The 24,588-nt window shown below is 41.3% G+C and overlaps 1 protein-coding gene across 2 annotated transcripts in view; it reads left to right on the forward strand.

Annotated features, from left to right (window-relative positions):
- Positions 1–17,139: 17,139 nt before the first annotated feature.
- IYD (iodotyrosine deiodinase) overlaps positions 17,140–24,588 on the forward strand; it is a 54,975-nt gene continuing 47,526 nt past the window's right edge. The window contains exons 1-2 of one of the 2 annotated variants that reach the window (XM_042017440.1): positions 17,140–17,236; positions 19,122–19,361. In XM_042017440.1, the coding sequence (XP_041873374.1) occupies positions 17,197–17,236; positions 19,122–19,361 (280 nt within the window). In that variant the 5' untranslated portion in view covers positions 17,140–17,196. The remainder of the gene's footprint in view (positions 17,237–19,121; positions 19,362–24,588) is intronic. The other variant, XM_042017439.1, reaches the window with a different exon arrangement.

The following is a 24,588-nucleotide window of genomic DNA, read 5'->3' on the forward strand; positions in this document are numbered from 1 at the left end:
TTCCCAGCCAGAGCAGGTTCCCTGCCAACAGACTCCTCTCGTGGCAGCTCGTTTTATAAAGGGCTGACTGCTTTGATGGATGATAAGGCTAAGGAGAATGAAGAAACAAGGGATTTTTTTTTTTATTTTTAAGGAAAAAGTCCCTCTCACTTGCATCTGAAAGACACTTTGTAAATAGAATCAGTCCAAACCTTGCAAGCTTTTATCAAGAGGCAGTCCATCAGGAGTGAAAGCTGTTCCTGTGGTGCTGTGTGTGATACTGGGTGTGGGAGGTGGAAAACATTAAGGCAGGAAAGGTTAGGAAACAAAGGAGAGCAAATTAGAATCCTAGGCTATAAGAGCAAAACACAGTGAGTGGAGAGAAGGGAATAATAATCAGTCAAGGGAAAAAGTGGGAATAAAGAAGGAAAGAAGCTGAAAAGCAGAAAGAGAAATAAAAATGGTCTGTAAGTGAAAGAGAAGCTGGAGAAGTACTGGAGGAAAGCAAGGCTGGTATATATGCAGCTATGTATGCACACTTGGTAGAGGAATAAGAAAGACCTGAAGCCAGGATGAAAAATAAATGATTAGAAAAGATAAAAAAACCCTTTTTCCTGACCTCCCTTCTCATCAGTCCAGCTGACATCTCAGTGCTGAATTTAATATTGATGTTTAGTTCTGCATGTATCTGATTGAGCCTCAAAGGCCTTGATTATATCCATCTTGTGGGGATTTGCCTCAGTGCTCATAATTATTGCAGACACAGAAGGAAATACATGTTTCGAATCAGCGCAGCGTTTCCTTCATTTTGTGTGTCCCGGCTGGACTCTGATGTTGGCAACTATTCCAGCTTTGCCCACCTTACCTTATCTTACCTTAACACATATACTGTTTATCAGCTATTCACATCTTCAGAACCTCTAGTGCAATGTGAGCATCTCCTGTGGATTATGTTTCACATCCTCTGGCTGTAGAGGGTAGAAACATAAAATGACGTGTTCCCTCGGTGTCCATATGATCTTTCTGCAGCATCAATATGCCACTTCATTTCCTTGCTCATTCCAACAAAACCTCTCGTATGAGTGTGATTATTCAGGAGCATGTAAATTGTAACTTAAGGAAGAGACCTCCACAGATGTCTTGGCAGGAGCAAACCCGTCCTATATGCCTGTACACTTGGGTAAATCTCTCTTGGGTCTCAGAGTCCAGACTGGCTCCTTACAAACACTGCATTTACAATTGCCTTTTCCAGAGGAAACGTGCAGCATATTAATGGTTACTTTGTTAAGACTTTTTTCCTCTCTCTTTTTTTTTTTTTCTTTCCCCCCAGCTGCTGTGGGCTTCTCCAGCAGACCAGGGCCCACGGCCATTCCTGCTGGCCACAGGAAGGCAGCTATCATTAGTTTAAGGTAACTCTTAAGTGACTAGTAACAGGGTAATTCTGCCTTTTTAGCACCGTTCTTATTTATGCCTGTAGCTCTTGGGGCAGTCCTGTCCCATTCACACTTACTGTGACAGCACAGACAAGTGCTCTCTGAAAATGATGCACAAGTCTTCTCTATTTCACAGTAAATTTTGTCTTTCTTGGATACCACTTGTGTTCTCTGTTTCCACACCAAGTCAGTGTTGTTGCCTATCTTCCTGCAGCAGGCTGTGCTGTGGAGGTTGGCGCAGGCTCCGCTGCCTGCCCGCGGCCAGCAGGAATGGCTGTGGGCCTGGCTCCACTGGAGATGTCTGCGGCACAAGCAGGGAGCAATTCTAGTAGAGAGGGATTGAACTGGGTTGAGGCAAGCTGTGCCTTTAAAGCACAGTGATGTTCTGAGTACTTGTGGTGAATCTGGAAAAAGGTTCCATTTTTGTTCGGGTTTTTTTTCCCCTCTTGGTTACTGGTTGCACTTACTGTTACCATGATTAGATAATGTGTTCATACCTCAGCCTGGTTTGACTCCTGTTACCCCTATCTTCAAGGCTCTGTCCCTGCTTCTGTCTTTGATCTAGCCTAGTTTACAAACCAGTTTCCTTAGGATATAGACAGAACTTTTGAGGTTTAAGAGGCAGTTATCTGCTTAGTCACAACTGAGGTTCTATGGGACATAAACACTGACCTGGACTCTGGACTTTTCAAAACCAGCCCTCAGATTCCAGTGAAGGTGGCAGGTGCTCTCCATTTCATGTTGAAATGTAGGCATTCCAGCCTAATTTCTGAGTTGCAAATGCATGCAGATCCTTCTTATCACTGCCTGGGTGCTGAAAGAATCATGCCTTCTGGAATTATGCAGACTTCAGTTTCAATGGGTTTGATGTGAGCATCTAATCTGACCTCCTATACTTCAGGTTTACTCCTACAGAGTAAACCTGAAGGTCATGAAAAGAATATAAATGAGTTTAAAAAAATGTAAGAGTAAAAGTGAAATAAATTAATTAAGAAAATTCTAAAAGTGAAATTCAATGCATTCTGCCTGTGCTTATTTTGTGAATCTTTGCTTCCTCTATCATTCAAAAAGAGATTAAACTTCCTCAATTGCTCAATACTTGGTTAAACATTATACAGTCCATTGGCTCTAGAAAAATGTGTTCCCTATAACATGGGACTTCTACTAATAGAACTTGAGCTAAGTAGTAGTCATTAGAGTAAATCAAATACCCCAGTAAAGTGGCCTCAGCTGAAGTTAGGTGCAGTGCAATCATGGCCCTCAGGGCATGTGGCTTGATTGCTTACAGCCTTGCATGTTTCTTTCTATAAGTGCCATTTTCTAAATGAAAAATGTCTTCTTTCTTTTTTTTTTCTTTTTTCCTGTGGATCCTTTCAATTCATAATAAAGAACCTCAAGTACTTTTTTGAAGCCTCCTTGAGGGAATTCTATTTTTACTGGGATTTTAAAAAGGGAAATAAATGGGAAAACAGGGAGAATTACTGTGTTTCATCTTGCTCACCAAAATCTCACCTTGTTTGAACTCAGCAGTCACAGTATATTCAAACATTACAGAAGCAGAAAGTGTTCAAGTTTGTGGAATAATAGCCTTAAAAATTCACATAGTGCTAAATATTGGATGAACAGCTGAATGAAAATTCCAGACCTAGAATGCAGAAAGATTAGTCAAACTTCCCAAACGAAATGTAGCTTAAGCTACACTGTCTTTCTAAGCAGCCTATCCCTCCTCCCCCAGGTGTAATTTTTGAACCCACCAGTCTCTTGAGCAGATCTGATGGAAGCATGGGGTTTCAGAAGATGTGAAGTTGTTCCCAGTTCTGTGGAGGTGGTTAGTCAGAGGGAAGGAATAAAGAGGCTCTGCAGGAGTATAGAAGCTTCTCCATGCAGCACATGGGGCTCAAACCCCTTGCAGCAGGTGCTGCCCTCAGTTCAGCAGCCAGCAGGGAGCTGGACAGGGTGGGGGGATGTGGAGAGAGCCAGGTGTATTTGGGGTGGCTCCAGGTTGCCACTGTGGTGGGGGACCACAGCCTGGAGGTGGTGTGCTGTGACCAGGAGGGTGCATGGGCTGTGGAACATCAACCACCAGGAAAACAGCTTCATTAATCTTGTTGGGAATGGAACAACTCATCGGTGCTGTGCGAAGGAAGGGAGAGGGGAAATGAATCTCTGTGCATTTATATGAACAATTTTCATGTGTAGTTTGACACTCAAGAATGCAAAACATTACTTGAGCCCTCCTCAGCCCCTTCCCAGATTCTGCCAATAAAGTAAGATGTCAGGAAGAAACTGGGCCGTTAGAGCAGAGCAGGCAGGACTGGGAAGGCACAACTGGGACTATGCAGGAGGCACCCAGGAAGGCCTGGGCACTGCAGCTCAGTGTGATGCTCCTCGGACACTGCCTGCGCTGTGCTGGCCCCATCGCTGCCACTGGTCAGCTGGTTCCACAGGGGATCACCTGGTGCCCCAATCAGGACCTGTAACTACATCAGGATTTTTTTTTTTTTAAATCTCTTTTTTTGTGGTCTTTGGGGTTTTTGCTTTGTTTTGTTTGGGTTTTTTTTTTTTTTGGGGGGGGGGTTGGTTTGTTTGGCTTTTTTCAGAGCAAGAAGGTAGGATGCTGCTGCTGAGCAGAACAAGATGTCTTCCAGTTACAGCTACTCTTCTAGAAGCTCTGTCTGGTGATGTTTAGTTTATCTTCCTTGTGAAGATTGTGAGAAGAGAACCAAAAATACCAAGCAAGCTCTGCTTTAAGGGATAACCTCTATGATATCTCTCCTTTTGCATCAGAGATGTGCAAATAGAAAATGACAGCATTATTTTCCTTTCCTTCTTTTCTTTCTGCAGTAGGCTTTCTCTCCTGCCTGGCATACTGATTTACTTGAGAATCCAGGCAGCAATTTGGTGGAGAAAAAAAATGATTAAGTACATGCAGACTTTGCTCAGCACTATATCATGACTGGACTCCTACTAGCACATAATATTTTTTTCCTCCAGATCTCAAAGTACTTCATGTGTAAAATAGTGTCCCATTTCAACAATTTCTATCTTTTTCAATCTTTAAAAAAGAGAATGACTGAAATATATTTCCCAAATCATCTCATGTATGTCTCAGAGATCTTCCTTGTTGTTATGTGTGCCACACAGTTCTTTCTGAAGTATTTTTGCATTCTTGAGACAGCATGTTGCAGTGCCAGGATATTCTGGTTGCAAGGCCTTTCTTTATTTAAACTGAACTTTGTCAGTAGCAATAAAACTTTTTGCAAACCTTGAAATCATCAGGAGAGTAGCCTAGAAGTTGTAAGTTAAATTAAAATAATGTTTGTGCTCGTTTGTGTTGGTGCTCTTATTTCTGAGCTTGGGAGGTGTAGTCAAGCTTGCTTCTGGTGTGAAATTTTAAAAAAATATGTAATTCAGACAGAACTATAAAATGTTTGGGGAAGGAGCCAAGGTAGATTTGACACAGAACTCCAGAGGTGAGTCAATCCATAAAGAAAGATGTTGAAATTTCCTTATAGGAGAGAGAATTTCCTTTTAGAATATAACATTGGTGATGCCGACCCTGACCCAAGGTTCACCCAGCCCAGAGTGCTGTTTCTGACAGCATCCGTAGGTGAAGACCTATAGAAGAGTCTGAGCAAGACAGGTATGTGTGATACTTGATGTTCTCCCAGCCTTCACATTTTTGAACTCAGAGTCTTCATGGCTAGATGTGGTCCCAAGGCAGTTGTCCTCTGTGAGAATATGTCCAGCCTTCCCTTGAAGCCACAAAAACTTGTATCACCTGTAGTGCCCTTTGTTGAGGAGCTCCTGCTGCCCTTTTTGCTGTTATCCTGGCTCCTTCAAGCTTCAACTGATGGCGCCCTCTTGCTGGTACTGTTAGAGAAGCAGACAATCAGTCTTCCTGCAGATTTTTTTTGTACACCCAGAAGTCACCTCTTTCACAGAGTGATGTGTCCTACCTCACTCATTTGTTCCTTGTACAGCAACTTTCTGTACCTTTGATCTTCTCTTTTGCCTTTCTCTGAACATTTGCCAGTTCTGCTATAAAGCTTTTGAGGGATTTTATTGCTCAGTTGCATAAGATTTCTCTGCAATTTTTCACAGTTGGTGCTAGTCCTTACTATCCTGAATAACCGTATTCTTGATAAGCTTTCTCACTTCACCCTCTTCTAAATTTTCCATAAATACACTGAAAAGCACAGACCCCTCCTGAACTGTTGCTTACTCTTCATTGAGAAAATGTTGCTCCTAACTGGGCAAAGACCCTCTGTGGATGCTCAGTTTCTTCTAATGCTTTGGAAGATGTTTCTGAAAATCAAGGCGGTCAGTGTCAATCAAATTACTCTTTAGATTTGTGGATCCCTTTGCAGTTCTCCAGGGAGAGCAAGAAGGACCTCGTTATAAAAGCCCTACTAACTCTTCGTACCCTGATCATCTCAAGTAGCTTGTGCTTCTCTAGTTGAGCACTAATGTTTTTTACTATTACAAGTCCTCCTAACTGTCTTGGTTCAAAGGTCAGGCTACTTTTCCCATATCGCTTCTGGTGACTTTTTAGGAATTGGTGTCACTTTGACCCACCGCCGTGACTGGATGTTGCAATGCATCCTGCCCCATCTCTGGCCAGTACACAGGACACACCACACTGTTCTCAAGTGACAAACTGTGGTCTCAGAGAGAAAAAAAATATTAAAGCATAGATAGGTAAGATAGGCTGGGTGCTCACACGGGAGGGGGGTGTTCAGGCCCTGCTGTGCCACAGCTTAGGCTCTTTCTGCCTCTCTCCCTGCGTGTGCTGTGGGCGTAGTGGTATTTTCCTAGCTCACAGGGTTAAGGTTGGATAAGTAGACTGCAGACAGCAAGAACCTTATTTACTACTGGAATCTGTGCCATAGTAGAGCCAAAAATAGGTGGGTGAATGTGCTTACAGCACCAGTGGAGCGTTGCTAACCTTGTGTGACAGACCGAGGGCTAGCACACTATGAATGTGTTGTGGAGAGGGAGTGGGAAAGCCCTGGCTGAGCACAGTAGGATCAACCTCTTCTTATGGAAAAGGTGCTGGGTTCCCTTGTCAAAACTTTGTCTTAGGCAGAACTTTTCAAACAGGGTATTTTTTGTCTGATTTTACCCCTTGTGTGTGAGATTTTGGGCCCTGCTTAGGACTGTAAGCTCATACCTTCAGACATGCTGGAAGTTCTTCATGGTCTGGAGATGAAACTGGGATGGCAGAAAGGGCCAGGCCTTGTGAAACCCAGAACGACAGAAAGGGACTGTCATAGAGGGCCACAAGTCTGCAAAGAGTAGTTAACACTGGCTAGAGTACAGTTACTCCTTAGGTTGCACTACACCTCTCATTTAAACTTCCATGAGTAAATTACTTTCAGCAGGTAGTGATTTGCAGAAAAAATACATTGTTCTACTCAGTTTTATGAAAGATATCTCAGGCTCTCTGAGGTACATTGAACTGTGTGCTCTCACTGCTTCACGCATTGTTCTTTAGTCCAGCCACACCTAACAGAGGCATTTGCATGAGTAATTAACTGCCATTTCCTGCGAATCAAATTACTTGGAATTAGAATTTAAAATTACTTTCCAGTTACTGAACCATACTTGTTAGCGAGAGCAATGTTTTTACTGTGCCACATTTAGAAAGGGCAGAGGCTCTTAACTCTTTCAAGAGAGCAATTATTTCTGAGAAGCACAGTGTGTCCAGGGATCCTAACCTTATTTGCTTTACACTGCTAACAACTGCTGGAGCTGGTGATGCTGCTCTCACAAGTGAGACAAATTAATTTTCTTCTTAAACTTTATGAGTAGAACAACATAAAATTTCCTTTATTAGCATCATTTTTCAAGGATGGTTATATGAGCTTCAGTACAAAGTTTTTTTGTTTTTTAAGGTGTACAGCAAAACTGTTCAGAGCCTTTTCGTGACAGTCTGTATAACTGTATGTGCAGGTGTATATATAATTCTAAATGAAGATGTCTCTATTATCACTTACAGTATCAATTTAAATTGCCAATGGGAATGTTAATATTAGAGAATAGGATTTCCTAAAAATATGCTTTCAAAATTTACAGACCCTAAATTTCCTCATGTCTTGTGTCCAACAATGATCAGAGAAATTGTCTGTCTTTCTGTCTGCCTGAAACAAAACTAAATAATAAAAGGGATTAGGTAACGATGATGAACCTAGGCCATCATATTTTAAAGTTGCACTGTGGGGACTTTGGCTGGCATCAATGTGCTGAAGAAAATAAATGTATTCGTGTTTCTTGATTCCTGCACACCAAGTCTTGCATGTAAGTTAAATGACTTCCTGGCTATCTAGTGTGGTTTCACAGAGTCAAAGCTTCATTATTAATGTCTGCTTGAAGAGCACAGTGCCCTGTTAACCACTAATAGGAGTCAATGAATCCTAATTGATTCAGTGACCAGGGAACATTTGATGTTCAAGATCATAAAATATTATGAGAACAGACATTAATTTTTGCTATCTGCTGCCTAGAAAAGGAATGGATTTAGTTAAAAGGAATACTAGAAGTACAACTTGGTTTTTCTGTATTATATAAAAGCATAATGATATTGTGTAGTTAACTTGAACTGACAAGAGCAATGAAATGTAAGGTTAAGATTCTTTCTACCTTTAATCTTGCTGAGGCTTGAGGTACTGCAGTGCACTAAGCAATAATACTATGGAAATAAAGAGACCAATTATAATTGTAAATGGGGGGCTGGGAGAAGGAGAGCTTGACTCATTTCTTATCAGATTTATTGGCAGACTGTTAGAATAGTAATAGAATAATCCCTTCTGAAACCAATAGAGGTCCCCAAATTAACAGCAAAAAGAGAATTCGCCATAAATTTGTTTCATTTCAACCCAAACATCATCTTTAATTTACCCTGTCAAGTTAGGGGATGGGTTTAAGGAGGACTGATGACAGGACAGGCATTTCTTTAGTGCTGCCTTCTTTCTTTTGCTCAGGCCAGATGGTTCTGCTCTGGGGAACCTGCAGTGCTTCCTGGAGGGCAATCATTGTATGGGAGGTGACTGCTGAAGGTGAGCTCCTCTGCCAGCACCCAGACAACTTGTGTTAGGGTTTCACTGACTCTTATGTCCAAATTTCCAAAAAGGAAAGGCAATATTTGTGTTGTTAAAGGGTGTTTGGACCTGTGATGGAGGCTGAAAATGGAAGCATGTTATGAAGTTGGACACTGGAAAATAAAAGGAGAGGGAAGAGGTGGGGGAAGTGAGAGGAAGATGAAGCAGGATAGCATGGGTTGATGGAGCAGAGGAGCAGGCTGATGGTAAATGAGCAGAGCTGTTGCTGCCAAGAAGCTCCCAGAAGGCAACACTGGGGAAGAGAGACTTGTCTCTGTGAGGCCTGAACTGCCTCTCCCTAGGCTATGGCTGTGCTTGTCAGCCTGTGTCAGCATGTTTCCAGAGTGTCCTCAAGACTGTTTGATACAAGTGAAGAGCGTGGAAAGGAAACCTTTTCTTAAGCTGCCTACTAGCACAAGAAGCTCATCAACCAGAGGGTCATGGTAATTCAAGCCTCTGCCTTCTGAAGAGAAGTCTGACATACTTTCAGAGATCACAGTGATCTGCCAGAACCATTGCCATGAAAGGACCTGGTTTTGAAAGAGATGAAGATTTAGCATAATCTGAGTTATTTTTTGCCACCAATGCCAGGATGCTGGAACAGCTGAACAGTTGCTTGCATCTGTCAGTTTGGTGTCTGTTAAGAGGCTCATCACACAGTTTTGCTGGACAATTAGCTCCCTGAACCTTCTCTAATAAAAATAATGCTGGGCAGAAACCAGACAGGACAGTGCTGTGGAATGTATTTAGACAGTTAAATGGTTAACAACAGAATTTCTGTTGTGATTCAGTCATGCCAGTAGCATAATGCCAGCTTCTGTCCTCATCTGACACTTTCATGCTGCTTGGAAGGAACCGCTGGGGAAATATGCTTTCACAGATTGTTAGTTGCACAGCCACAGCCCTCAGAGCCTTGCATAATAAGGCATTGGCTGAGGAAGGTGAAATAACCAAGTCTTGGTCACATACCACCTCTATTTTTGCTATCAGCACAAGCTCAAAGGCAGCTGATTCTGGGTGGGAGGTAAAGCTTCTCAGAGGTCACCTCAATTAACATCAGGGCTTGGCCAGGGGCCCGCCTGGTTTCATAGATAAAGCTCTGCTGCTTTTTCATTTACTGAGACGAACCTGACTAAAATGAGCAATTGGGTTTTCATGCTGCAAAAAGCCACTGACAAAGCTCTAAAGTAGGATCCTCTGTGTGTGTGTGTACCTGCTGGCAAAGCACAGGATGACAGACTACCTCACAGTTAGCAGGGGCAGGGTGAATCTGTAGCAGAGAGAAAGCAATATAAAGGTCCTAATTATTTTTTATTTTGGAGTGAAATCATGCTGAAAAGCAAACAGTTGCAGTCAATATTGAAAAATGAGCTTACTTATCTTTTTGGACACAGAAGATGCTCCAGCATTGATTAAATGTAATGGACTGCAGGGCACTGATTGCAAGGTAAGATATGATTGATCACTGCTGGGAAGACACTTGGTATTGGGGCAGCACCTTTGCAACCTTTAAAAGAGTATCAGCCATGCATGCAGAGCTGTCCCAAGCTGAACTCCACGTGCAATGAACAGGGACTCTGTTGTTGCTGCAAGATAATCTGAGAGCATCAGGCAGGGCAGAAGTCTTTTCTGTCACTGTATTAGTGGCAAGGCGAGGGCAAGGATGCTGGCAGAATGCCTGGATCTCTGCATTCACTCATTTATGGTGCACATTGTATTTTTTAGAAATACCCATTTGTAAGTTTTTAAGTAAAATAACCTCTGTGAAGTCTGAGTTTCTTCTTCCTCATACCAGTGACTACAGTCATAATATATCTGTGGGGCAGCATGAGATCCTCCAGTCTTTCAGATAACGCCATTATTTCCCTTTGTGAACTCTTCCTCTGGTGTCAAGGACCATGTTCTGATTTTAGAAGGAAGGAGAGAATATTTTTTGTCATTCAGAAAGTAGATCTCAAATGGCTGTCATGACCTGAGATTCTGGGTTTTTTAGTGAGATAAAAAAGGCAAGAGTTTCACAGTGGGTTTTGCCTACGTAGTTAGTCTGAGCTTTTCAATGAATTTATATCCCAAAGACCCAGAGGAAAAATTTCAGATAAGCCCATTTCCAAGCTCTGTATGCCTAAATCAGATCTAAACCCACTGGAGAAGCCACATGCCAAGTTCACTGGCTTGTAGAATAGCAAACTTCAAACAGTTTGTCTCACACAGTTATATTTTTCCAACAGTCCACTAATATCCAGTTTCAATTTCAGAGAGCAGTTGTCTGTAAAGAAGTGTTAGCTGAGTGAAGTGAATTGTTTGAACAGTGCTGGGATCTTGAACTGTCATTGTGAGAAAGGCTGCTTTTTTTTTTTTTTTTTCTGGACCAGCCAGGGAAAGCTGCAGCTTCTTTCTCTAGGAGGGAAGATGGTGAATATTAATCACCCCTTGGCAACCTGTCAGGTGGCGGATTGCAACCCGGGAGAAGCGATTTGCTGATTATCTGATGTGACAGGTTAATAAACAAATATTTACACATAGGGTAAAAGTAACAGTAAAGTTGGGCAAGAGTTCTGCATCTCCTGAAGTCTTGGGTCAATGATTTGGGTAGAAAAAATATTTTCCTTTCTGGCCTTAGGGAAAAGGATGGAAATAACTTTGTCAGGTTCTTTGTGGTGATAATTTAAATTCTCTGTGTGCTTGGGATTTCTCTTTAAAAAGATCATTCTAGAAGAGAACAAGATTAGCAATTCTGGGTTCCTTGGCTGACTTTCCAGCCTCAGGACTGCTGTGGAGCATGCTGATCTGACCACCCAGGTATCCCACCCTCCCTGGATACCAAACTATTTGGCATTATCAGACACTCTAAAAATATCTCCCATGGTGTCTGATGTCTCTGTGGTTTACCTGAGAGCTGAGTCAGCGTATGTGCTGATACGGACTTCGTGCATTGCATGGGCATTTATTTCCCAGCTTCCCTTCATAAGCAACAAGTGCTGGAGCAAGGGAGAGGGAAATACTGAAGAGCATCACCCTTGATATAGGTGAACCAGAGTCCCAGTGGCAGCTAACACTTGGCCACAGGTGCTACTGTGAGAAGGGAGGAAGGGTTTCACTTGGAGGTAATTCTTGGAGGGGGCTGCAAAGTCCCCTTAGGGAGATGCTCTCTGTTAGGCAGGGTGAGGAGCCTGTGTGGCAACTCCACCATCAAAGCCAACCCTGTAGACAGCAAGGTGTGATTCCTGTGAAGGAGAGCAGCTGGAGAGGGATAGAACTAATGATGGACAGACCCACCTTAATGATGAAAGGAGGCTGTGGATGCCCTTGGCATTAAGGACATGGCTTCAGCCTTGTGATAGATTTCTTCAGGGGGCTGGGAGATGAAATTCATTCAAAGCATGTAAAGAAGAAAAAAAAATTCAAAACAAGCAACCCACAAAAAACCCAAACCCTTTGAACACTGCTATTTATGATTACATAGGAATTCAAGGCTTCCTTCATGTTCATAGCTAGAAACTGTTTTCCTAGATAAAGTTTAGAGGCTTAGATGTAATCAGCTAAGGAACTCTTCAAATAAGCTTAGCTGTGTTTTGATTTGGTGCAAATAAGAAGTGAAGTAATAGGAATAGCTATTCCTGGAACAGCTGAAGCTTTGAAATTCTGATTTAAAATGCTCCATGCTGCCATTCAGCTGTCCTGTCATAACAGTATGGAACGAAAGACAGTTTTCCTCTCTGTGAACATACAAAAAGAAGGAAATATTAGCAATTGGAGATAAAAATCCAGCTCTAAAAAAATGGGGGGGGGGGAGGATAATTTTTGTACTCTTTTACCTTTTACTTCATATTTTTATTCTTTTTTTTTTTTCTCCCTGTATTTCTTCTTAGCATCAAAAAGACAATAGCAATGTTTCTTACATTAGCTACAGAGGACATCCAGTTTTTATTTCTCTACTGCTGTTACCTCAATTGACATCATGATTTGAAAAGTCTGATCATGTGGGGCACGACTATGAACTTGCTATAAACATTCATTTTCCTGCATTGTGAGCTAACAGGGAAGAGAGATCTGGGATGATGCCTGTGCTGCAGTCAGAAGCGCAGGCAGAGCAGGTATGGGCTCTGTGACCCTCAGTTGAAGGCTGAGGAGCTGCAGCTGCGGGGGTGCCAGCATGAGGAGCTGGCAGAGTCTTTGCCCAGGGTTGTGGGTAAACCTTTGGCATGGTGATAACTGTGCTGGCTCTGATAATGGGGCTGGTTTAGGTCCACTTATATATATGCTTCTGCCCCACACCTTGGCCAGTATGGTCATACACAATCTGCCTTTTGAATTTCTGTCTCTGCATTCTGCCCCCGCCTTCCCCTCCTTGGCCCAATGTGCAGAGAATGTTTGCAATGATATTTTATCTGAAAGAGGCTATTCTCAGCTTGCTGGCTATTGTGAGGGAACCATTGCTACCCCCTCCTTCCTGTTCTCTAAACACCCCCATTCTGAAGAGGTTGTAACAGTCTCTATTAGGCTGTGTGCTCCCATGGGCCTATTCAGAAATGGTCCTTACTTTTCCCCATCAGCTGGTATCAAAGGTAACTCACAGAATAAAACAGATTTGAACACAGCCTATTGTGAGTCTGTGCCTAAAAGTGATTGTGGAAAAATAATATTTTGTCTTCATGTATTTACATGCCCCCATATTTGGGGCAAATATCTTCCAAGGTGTGTGTTACCTGCAGACCCTTGGTGGTTTCCATTTAAGTTCAGTGGTGTTTTCAGGATCTTTGTTTATAATTTCAGTGAGTTTCTGAAAACTCACCCATGCAGCTTTACTTCAGTGAGTAGCACTATTAATGTCTACCAGATTCCTGCTGTGTGTAAACTCACTCCTACACCTTCGTGGTGGAACAGCAAATTGCTTCTTCTGCTATGAATCTGGGGGCAAGTTAGTCTCTGGGTTAAATTTTAAATTTTTTTCTGAAATCAGAAATATTTTTAGGAGCGCTAATTGTCCCGTTGAACACAACTAATGGTTTATCTGATAAGACAGATCCTAATAAATGGATTATTCTATTTAGAAAGATATTAATGAATCATGTCTATAGTTAGGTTACTTTTTCTGCCTGTAATACATAACCACAGGGAGTTTGCAAGTGAAGGGCGCTATACTGAGGACAAATGGAAAGAATTGCTCTGTTGCATGGTGCTCTGTTGTCTCGTGCTTTCGTTGCTATGGGATGTAATTCTATTACCCGCTGTACTGTCAGATTTCAAAAGGGCAGTTCATAAGCACTAATAACATTTGTGGCAATCTGAGCTAAGTTAATGAAAAAGATAATCAAATCTAATGCTACAGGGCAAGATATCTGATATCTCCAGGGGTCGTAAAGGGATCATAGAGCTGTCTCTGGGCAAGGGGTGGTTTTATGTATGAGTGCAAGAAGAGGCAAGAGGCAGCAGAAAAGTGAGGGTCACCTTGCTCAGAAGCACTGTGTGCTGGTCACTGGCAGAGGCAGGAGGGGATTGCTGGATATGCCACAGAGATGGAGACACTTATTAGGCTAATGATATTTTTAGTAATGCCAATACCTCATAGATAAGTTTCAGCTGATCCCAGACATTTGTCTCAATGTGTTGATTGCGAGATTGGATTAAGTAGTTCATGCATGGTTCTGCCTTGCCCATAGCAGGTATATACTGAGTTGGGAGCTGACCAAGGATGGCACTGAAATAACCTTTGGAATTTTTTTTTGGTAAATACAAGCTTCAGCCTGAAACTCACTCCTGAAGCAAATGTAGTATTTTATTGTGTCTCTAGACAATACCCAGTGGTGACTTTTTCTTGCTTCTAACTATAAACACTGAGATTTTTTTGTGAACCCTTTCATCACCACATATGGGTACATCACTTGAGGGTCTGAACAGCAGCTTTGTGTTCCTTGTAGGTATGTAACTGATAATGTTCAGCAAGGGACACTTGCAATGGGAATTGTAGCCAGCGCCCAAAAACATGTTTTCTCTCACAGACTGGTGCTGTATTTATTGCAAGCACCTCCTTCATCTTACTCTGCACTTTTGTATGTTCACTGTGAGCATTCTTCTATTGCTGCTACTGTTCTTTTTAACAATGATCTGCTTTTGACTACAGTAAGGCTTCTGTTCTAGTTTCAGCCAAGGACAGGTTAATTTTTAGCAGTAGCCATGAGGAGGCAGGGCCTGGAGACATGTGGGTGTGTCTAGGTTGTTACTCTATACTGGGCACTTCATAGGGGGGAGGCAGAAGTAAGGGCTTCTCACTTCCAGGGAGGATGATGTGGCATATTGACATTGCCAATGCATTTTTCTCCATTCCTCTAGAGCAGAGTGCAGCCACAGTTTACTTTCACCTGGAGGGACATGCAATACACCTGGAATCAATTGCCCCAGGGGTGGAAGCACAGTCCCACCATCTGCCATGGGCTGATCCAGACTGCCCTGGAAAAGGGTGAAGCTAAAGAACACTTGCAGTTCTTTGACAACATCATCGTATGGGGCAACATGTCAGAGGAAGTTTTTGAGAAAGGGGAGAAGATGACCCAGATCCTCCAGAAGGCTGGTTTTGCCATAAACAAAATAAGATTAAGGGGCCTGCCCAAGAAATTCAGGTTTTAGGAGTAAAATGGCAAGATGAACATTGTCACATTCTCAAAACCCAGCAAAATAGCAGCTATGTCCCCACCAACTGGCAAAAAGGAAACACAGTTTTCTTATCTCATTGCTGTTTCCAGTAAATTTTTCCTATCTCAACTCAGGATATCTGCCCTTTGTCTGTCTCACTGGAGGGAAGGGAAGGAGGGGAGTGGCTCATGGTTTTCATTTTAGTGAGAGCGCTAAATTAGGGAATTCCATTCCTACACTACAACAACTTCTCATACCAAATCCTAGCCATGTGAAGACATCAAGTGCTATAGCCTGTGTGTGTATATGGCCAAAGGCAGATGATTAGGAAAAACAAGAAGGCTAAGGACTGCACGAGAGGGCCCCTCCTTCCATATGTCTTCCTAAGCCCTAGAGACTTCCTAAATTAGGTGTTTTAACTATCATACTTTGCCTCTGATAGTTAATCAAATCTGAATAGATGTATTGGATCCCTTTTTGAATGTCTAGATATTACTAGTTGTCTGTATCATCCAATAAGAAGTGCTAAGAGTTCTCCAATAAAGAGACTTCTCAAAGTACAAATGTGTGATAAGCAGATGTCATTTGTTGGCTTCAGGCCTCCTTGCAGCGTATGTCCATCATGTGACGGTCTCGTGCCCAGCCACCGCACAACTGTTTGAGTGATCGTTGTGTGACTGTCCCACCACGGGACAGTCCACTACTGGCATTTGCTCATCACATGTTTTTACTTTGAGAAAAAAAAAAAAGGGCTGTATTTGATACTAGAGCACTTTTTATTTTTTCTTCAGAAGAACAGCAACTACACACAAAATTTAATGGGAAATATTAAAGAAAGAATTTTGGGGCCAGGAGCTTTTAGTATGATGGTCTGTACTTTTCAGGAGTGCTTACATGATTTTCATGCAGTAATAGTGGAGTACTTTGATGTTCTCAATAGTTCCATTTCTATCAACATTTTCTAAATTCTTTACATGTTTTTTAGAAAAGCTCCATTAACTACTAGGAGTGGAGTTATTTGTAATGTTAATTCTGACTTTTTTGAGACTTAAAAAACCCCCCAAAATTCAGCTGCTAGTCTTTAGAGTTTACTGTAGAACAGAAGAAATAATTGTAATAAATTTTCTTGAACTTGTCATTATAATAATAATAATCACGTTTCTATAAAGCTTGGATTGAAAAAAAATCTAACAGAAAAACTGATTGAAATCTACCATACAAGAATTGACTGCTTCCTTCCTCTTTCCCACAGTTCCTCAAGACATCACCATGTTTCTGTTTGGAATTTCTACAATATACAGTTATTTATACTATATCAGGTTTTAATTAAACAAGGAGTTCAACCTCACAATTTTCAATATGTAACACCAAGTAGATTTTGCTTAATACCAAATGGACTTTTATTTAGCTTGCTTTCTTTGTTTCTCTGTTCAACAAAAGGAAAATTAATATCACCTCTAAGGAAGTCAAAGTTATTCTGGAGCAGTGAGCTATTACAAAGTTTCCAGCATTGCAAGTAGACATAGTTATTTTAAACTCATCATTCAGCCTTCTATATAGCTTCTCTCACTTTCAGCACAGACCTGTCTCTTCATGGGATGGATTCTCAGCTGCAAAGCATCCAGATCCTAATTTTTGTGTACGTGAATATTCAAGGTTAATATATTCCCCATGGGAGAAACAGTCAGTGCCATTCACACCACATTCTGTTTTCCTCCTTTGCTACAGAGTAGGCTGTTGAAAATGTGTCTGATGGAATTGCAGGTTTCGTCTCTAGTCTCATGAATTAATTTAATGTTTCTAATTGAGATTAGGTAAAGTAGCTCTCCCTCTGTCCAGTCAGCCAGCAGGTGGGACAAATGATTTAAATATCTACTCTAAATCAAGGAGAGAGAAGATAAATGTACAACTTTTTTTTTTCCTTCACATGATAATTGTTTATGTTCCTGTAGAGTGTATGAGTTTTGGAGCTTTTTGTAGGTGCAGTCCAAATCAATGACCCAAGCACATGTCCCAGGTCACAAGTTGACTGAAGAGTAGGGAAGACAAGATTCATGGCTTGGATTTTCAAGCAAATTGTCCTCTTAGCCACAGGTAGGTGGATGTTTATTGCCAACTTTACTGGATTAGATTAGGTTAGATTAGGAACCTAAGTACAACTTTTGCATGTCCTCTTTATTACATTTCTGATGGATTTGTGCAGTCCCTTGGCTGGTTCTGGGGCTACTCTGCTTACACAGATCCCAAATATTGCCTGTAAGGACCAGTGCCGACAGGGACTGGGGGCCTGTGTGTTGGAGTAGGATACAGTGCAACAGCAGTAAAGTTTATTCTGTATCTGAGCTGGGCAGCTGAGAAAGTCCAGCTTGGGTACCAGCTTTCAGGCAGTTTCAATTTGCCTCTAAGCACATCTAGACAATATGTGCACAGCTGTGAAATTTGCTTGTCCTTGCCCTTTTAACACAAGGAGCTTCTAGTAAAAGAGGATACACATCTGGACTGTCAGCCAGACTTCCATTGACCAGTGTGTTCACACATTCCTCTTCTTGTGCAGCAATCTGGTCATTAATCTGTGCTTCCCAACACATGGACCAATCCTCAAGGCAGCTGGCAGTATCTGCTGGAGCACTGGAAGGTAGGGAGCCCTTGGAGTGACAGTGTCAAAAGGGACCAGTAAGGGTGTGCTGAGTGCTGCAAAACTGGTGAGGTGAGAGGCGTGAGTGGTAGGGTATGGACTGAGAACCTGTCAGGATGAAACCTGTGCATACCCCAACTTCTCTCTCCCCTTTTTATCCTGGTTTTCACGTTGAGGAAACTGGGGGTGCCCTAGGGAAGGGACTGCAATGACCCCTGCAGGTGCCAGCTGCAGTGCTGACCTGCCCTGGGACTCACTGTCTCCTGGCATGGCTACACTCACAACTGCTCCCACTTATCTTGGGGGGGCTTACTCAAAATGCAGATTAACTTGCTGTGGATGCTGGGACATCAGAAATGGCCCTGTATGGCATGAGACAAGGCTTGGCAGGTGCTAAGAAGGGCTGATGGGCACTGGTGACTGCATGCACAGAGTACCCCTGCACCCTGCTTTCCAGCACAGCCCTCAGCAGCCACTGCTGTCTGACATGTTATTATCCAGTATGTCCCAATAGCCCCAGGTAAAGACAACAATTCAATGCTGCTGTGTTGGTTCAGTTCCCAAGCAGCTGGCTGAGGTAAAAGTGGGTTAAGCATTTAGACATTGACCATTATTGGATTATACCAGAATCCTATCGGTTTTTAATCTTTGATAGGATGCTGGAACATGGCTTTAAAATTCACTGCAGCCCTCACATATTTTTTACTTTGATTTCTTGAATTCTTCTTGTCAGTTCCCCCAGAACATCCAGGATGAATACAGGGCTCTGTGAATTGTCTCACTCATGTTTTATACAGAGGCAATTCTGCCCCTTTACTTATCTGTTCTATTGACCTGTTGACAGAGCTGAGGGTGGTGCTGCAAGCTGATTTTCAATTGGTGATGTCCTGAATTCCTGGGATACATGTAAAATGCTAATTTTATGAGTTAAACATTGAAGAGATGACATTAGTTTTTAAAAGTCATATTCCTACTTGGGTCTTCTCATAATCACTGTTACAAGGAAGATTACTGAGCTGACCATAAAAATAAGAGGGGAGAAGTCTTGCCTCAATCAGGAATTTTGAAAGAACTTGGGATTTTTAAATTTATTTTGCACTGGACAGCATTTATGTGTATGATCATTGCCTCTGGTTGCTGTTTATAAGCTGTTTCTTCTCAGAAAATATATAAACCTGGCTCTGGAGTTTTTTTAACTGCAGGAGGTGTTTATTAACAGCAGGAGCCCATCACAGATGAGATTGTGGGGGCGGTGTCTGAAAAGTAGAAGCAAGATCAGGTGGAAGACTGAACCTTGAGTTCCACCCCTTTTTGCTTACTGCCTTGCTGCTCTTCCCTCTTCAGCCTCTCCTTTTCATGAGAAACTACAGAACTTGGAACAAAGGCTCCACATTTCCGTAGCCATGGCACTCTTTTCTTTCCTCACCCCAGTCTTTATAGCCATTATATGTGTTTTGATTGGGGTAATAATGAAGAAGACTAATGGAGAGAAGGAAAAATGTGACACTAAAAGCAAGCATCCATCTCGCCCATGGGTGGATGAAGATTTAAAAGATGGAACTGACCATCCCTTAGAAGAAGAAGGTAAGAAAAGTCTTATCCCAGACACTTTTGTTGTTTGAATTTTATCTGCTGATACAAATAAAGGAGGTGCAATCTGCTGGACTTCTCCACAGTAACAGCAGTGCTCAGTGCACCACTGCTGCTGTGCCCTGAGCTTGTCGGCTCCCAGGAAAGAGACAGTCCTCATGTCATGTCGCTCTTGGTTTAAATCTCTTTTCCCTCCAGACCCCACAGATCAGAGTGCAATATATATATATAAATATATATTCTCAGAGACTCCTGTCTGTTCCTTTGTACAGCACATCTCAGACCTATGGGGGACTCTATGGACAGTGTAAGGAAAGGAAGGAGATCCTGCTGAATTCCCCACAGTCCCTCCCCAGGCCTTGTTAGTGAGAGCAAAGGGAAGACCTGAGCAGAGTGTTTCTATCTGCAAGTCATCCCACTTTGTCACCCAGTGCTACATATTTGGTCTCAGCACTGCTAAAAAGTTGGAAATGGGTTTATTACTGTTTTTACAAAGGTCCTCCATTTGTGGCTTCTGAGAATGTCAGTGGCAGCTTTGTTGGGAGCTGTGTTGATCAAATATTTAAGAGCAAAATGTGGTGATGGTGATAATCTGTTCACTTAGCTGCATATTTTGAACCCGTACAGAATGCCCTTTATTTTCAGTAGCTCTTTTTGATTCACAGCTTGGACAAAAGTCTAAGTACAAAATGTACCCTTCCTTCTTCTTACTGTTCTACTATCCTCCATAAACTCACTTTATTTCCTTGTGAAGTAAAAATCTACAGAGTTCTGTTCCTATGAAGTTTTAAAGTTGTAGTTAATACAGATCTTTTTTTTTCTTTTTTCTCCCTCAAGCTGGTTTCAAAGGCTTTTTGAGGCGTCTGGGTTATTTTTTCCCATAATGACATTTTCCCTCAGTCTGCTTCTAGAAATCTTAAAACTTACGTTGCACATAGACCTATTTCTAAGAATGATTATAGCTCTTTTCTCAGTGTTCAGTGTACTTCAAGTTAGTGTTGTTTATCAGTTTCTGAAAATAGTTGATACCAGGAAGGGTTTAAACCCTGTTACCTCTTTTCCAAATATATAAAATTTCTTTACAAATTAGTTTATGTGATGTATCCTCCTTTGTTCAATGCAAAGTAGATTCTGTATAAAATTATCCCATAATTTCTTTGTCGCTAATGGCTTACTAGTTCAGTTAAATTGCTGCAAGTTCAAATGATCATATATGAATTATCATCTTAGACTATAGCTGTTTCTGTTAGTCAAAAAATTTAGATCCCCTGCATAAGCAAACCTATTAGCTCTTAACAAGGAATCTCACCGCCACAGCTCCATATATCAAATTTTAGTCTTTATGTGTTAGTTGCTTTCCCTGTTGTTCAGGTGCTAAATTCGAAACTGTACTGGTTTAAAATTCCTTGCAAAAAATTTTGACAGGTAGGCATGTTAGTACTGTTGCTAAGTTTTATTTGCTTTTAAATAAAAGCTTTCTCAATATACCATGGCATCCAATATTAAATTTTCTTGCTATTTTGCTTTCCCTTAATGGTGTGTGATTCAAACCAATGTCTTTGCAGAACAGTCATGTCTTTTATCTCTAGAAATATTAAAATAATTTTATCATTCATAGGGAAGTTTTCTTCAGCAACTCAGCCTAAGTGAGAAGAGTAGCAAGGAGGAGTAGAACAGTTAGTAATAAAAGTCTTAATAAAGGATCAAAATATGTTAACCTTGTGGTCAGTGTTAAAACTTTCACTAACTGCATTAGATGCTGAAATGGAAACATAGATGTAAAAAGAGATTTTTTTAATAGTAAAGAATACTTTACCTGCTGTGTAAATTCTGCTGTTTTATTTATGTATGTTACTTTAGCAGACAAACTCAGTTCTGCTTAAATGTCTCAAGCTGGTTTGTGTTTAAAGTTCCTCTGAAGAGAATTTGAGTTAGATAACATGAAGCATTCTTAAGGCCTTGTCTAAAGCTAGAATCTAGGGCTGCCCTAGGTGAACAAGCTGAATTTTCAACAGCCCCCTGAATAGGAAGGGGCAGCCGAAGACCAAGTCTTTTGATTCATGTCCCTGACCAAAGCAAGGTCTATTTGCTGAGTGAAGCACTCTGCTAGAAAAGCACCAACCTTACTTGTAGATGTCAGCCCCACGAGTCTTCCCTGAAGTGGAACCGTCAGGGATGTTTCCCATGAGAAGGACATACCTTTGAGCAGCAGAGCATTCAGTGTAAGTAGCTGAACTGCTTGGGCAGACTCAGTAGGGTCACTTACTGGCAGTGAAGGGTAGAATGGTGAGGGCCAAGTGCTCCTGAGCTTGTCTGTGTTCTGCTTTCTGTAGCTAAAGAGATGGATGTTTCTTGGAGCAGCCAGAGACCCATTCTTTTGTTAAGTCCAAAACACTCAGTCCATTTTTTTAATGGTTTAACTGGCAGTACTTCAAATTTGTTTGCATGCCCATCTATCCTGTAACTTTTTTCTTCATTTATAATATACAGAATGAGAGATTGTTGTGCTGTAGATTGGCAAGGATGCTCTGTATATGTGTATATCTGGTTGTGTCTTGCATTAGGCCATGTGTAATTAGACCAGTTGGATACAGATGAAAAATATGTTTTTTCAGCCTTGCCTTGAATGTTGAGTCACAAGGGCTTCCTTATAGTAGCAGGCATCTTATCCCAAAGTGGTGCTACCTTGTCTCCCATTGCTTCAGAATAGATCTGGACGGTTGGAAAAAAAACTTCAGTCTCTAGCCCAGGGAGCTTCATATATATTGATCATTTTTTGGTCATGCCGTCAGAGCCATACAACTGATGGATAAGGTAAATACAGACCCATTTTATAGTGGTGTGGAAGATGAGGTTGAATTATATTTGCATCTTTGTTATTCTGAGGAACACTTGCAGAGATTAAAAGCAAAGGCATTTTATTACTACATATTTAATTGTGGGAGCACTAATGATACACTCTACTTAGGGACTACAAAGCAATGCACAAAGTACCAAATGTTCCATTTCTTCTGAAAATGCACTGCTGGTTGCTTGTGATACTCCTTGTAATAGACCTGTCCCACTTAAAAGCATTTCTCCTCTCCCCAGTTTCAAAGACTTCCCATATCTTAATAAAACTACTACTGACATGAATGAGGCAGTAGCATTTTAAATTTACTTTTCAATGACAGTTCATGTTTTGTATCATTTAGGAAGACAGGACTTAGATGGACACAATGCCTTACTGTGTGTATCTTCCTGCTGCTGCAGATACATCCAGCCTTTGTCATCAGCTGAATGAACATGAAAACTGGACTTTTGTGACCTTTTTTCTTTAACTTTGCTGAAAGGCTGGTCCAGAATTTCATGTTATGGGTTAAAAACCCTCCTCTACTTTCCTACCTGCCCAAACTTATTTAAGACCACTGTGTACCTTTTTAATCTGTTCCATCCTCTTGATTTTAAAGGATTCTCTTCCAGCCCTGGTATACACCCTTCTGTGGTTTATGGATAGCAACCAGATTACATCTCAGCTTTCCTTATCCTAGGTTTTCTCTTTATTCAACAGCCACTCATTTCTCTTGAGATCTTAAGAAACCACCTGCAACTGTATTCCAGTTGAGGTAATTTTCACAATATTTTGATGCTGGGTTTCTTTCTTCCAGGGTCTGTGCCTCTCCAACTTACTACTTCTTTTGCTTAAGATCCCAGACCCACTCTTGAGAGTTTTCAGGATCAGCCTGCTAACCACTATTTATAACCCACTAGAAGGATAATCAATCTCTTTTAGTTCTCTATTAGTCACACTCAGTTCAGGGTTGGATTCACTACTGGGATTCCTGTAGTGGCCCTTTTTGTGGCAGTCTGCCATTAATCAGACAAAGAACAGGGTCAGTTACCCAGCATTTAAGTCCAAAGATCTGAAAGCTTTCTTTATACACTTTTAATTTTTTTCCTACGCATCATGTCTTTACACTGGAAAAGAGAATTAGAGAGGAATTGTAAGCTTAGGAAGCAATTCCCTAGAGAAGAAACTTGTTTGGAAAGAAAGTGCAGTGGTCTTGATTGGGGTTTCTCAAGGATCAGTCTCAGGACCAATTGTTAATACTATCTAGTGGTCTTTGCATAAAACCAAGGAGGGTACAAGTGAAATTTCTTAATGACATACAACCTGACATGAAGCCAGCAACACAGAGAAGTGTCAGTGCAGGTAAAATAAGTGGCCAACAGAAGTGAAATGGTAGCTTATTGTTCTCAGTGTGAGTTTGTAATTAAGAACTCATGCTTCAAACTGAGGTAAAATTTATTACAGATTTGCAGGCTGATTATAACCTCCCATATGGACTCTGGGAAGAACATAGTCATCATCCTAAAATGTATCCAGAGAGGATTTTCTGATCAAGATAGAAAAGTAGTACTTTTAAAGTGAGATTCCATTTGGGATGTCTGAGCCAAAACCACTCCAGATTTGCTTAAAAAACAGGAAGCTTGATGACTACTGTAAATGGGCAACAGAATTGATGGCAATCTTGAGAATGTGGCTAACAAGATAATAGACTTACTAGCAGGATGTCTGTTGTCCATCAAGTGGTGGAATACACAGAGATATCAACAAGACACTTGTGGTATTGTATAACGTGACCGTACCAACAGGAGTATGTCTAAACACAGCAATTAAAGATATAGAGAGCGTGCACTAAACAGATGGTGCTGATAATGATTTTCAGTTAGCATATGGATAATGTTAACTGCTAAGAAAGAATGGTAGACACATGGTGGAAGAGAATATATAATAGATGAATTTATTTAAAAAAAAAATTGCCGGGAGAGTTTTGGTTTTGTGTGTCAGTTCCCACATTTCTGGATTCTTCTGCTTCAGCCAGTATTCCCATGTTGAGTGTATTGAGATTTTCCATTCTCACGAGTTGTCTCACCTTTGTCCCATGTACAAATATCTTTGAAAGTACATTTCTTTTTTCAGCTTATTATTAAGATGAGCTATCTTGACCAAACAGCAGCTTCCCTTCTTCTCTTCTACTTACATGGGAAACGTTCCCTCCCCCCAAAACAACCAAGCACTCATCACTATTTTCCTGAGTGTAAACTACAAAGGAAACATTGTCAAGAGGCACCCTTTTACTTTTTATTGTGCAAGATGATTAAAAAAAATGATTTTTACAAGGGGTCACTGCTTTCCATTAACCTGGAGCCAGGTCCCTGCAGACTATGACCAAGAGTG

Source organism: Corvus kubaryi, unplaced genomic scaffold (assembly GCF_017639235.1).
Source record: "Corvus kubaryi isolate FWS band 111438036 unplaced genomic scaffold, C.kubaryi_AGA036_p1.0 split3-73, whole genome shotgun sequence".
NCBI lineage: Eukaryota > Metazoa > Chordata > Aves > Passeriformes > Corvidae > Corvus > Corvus kubaryi.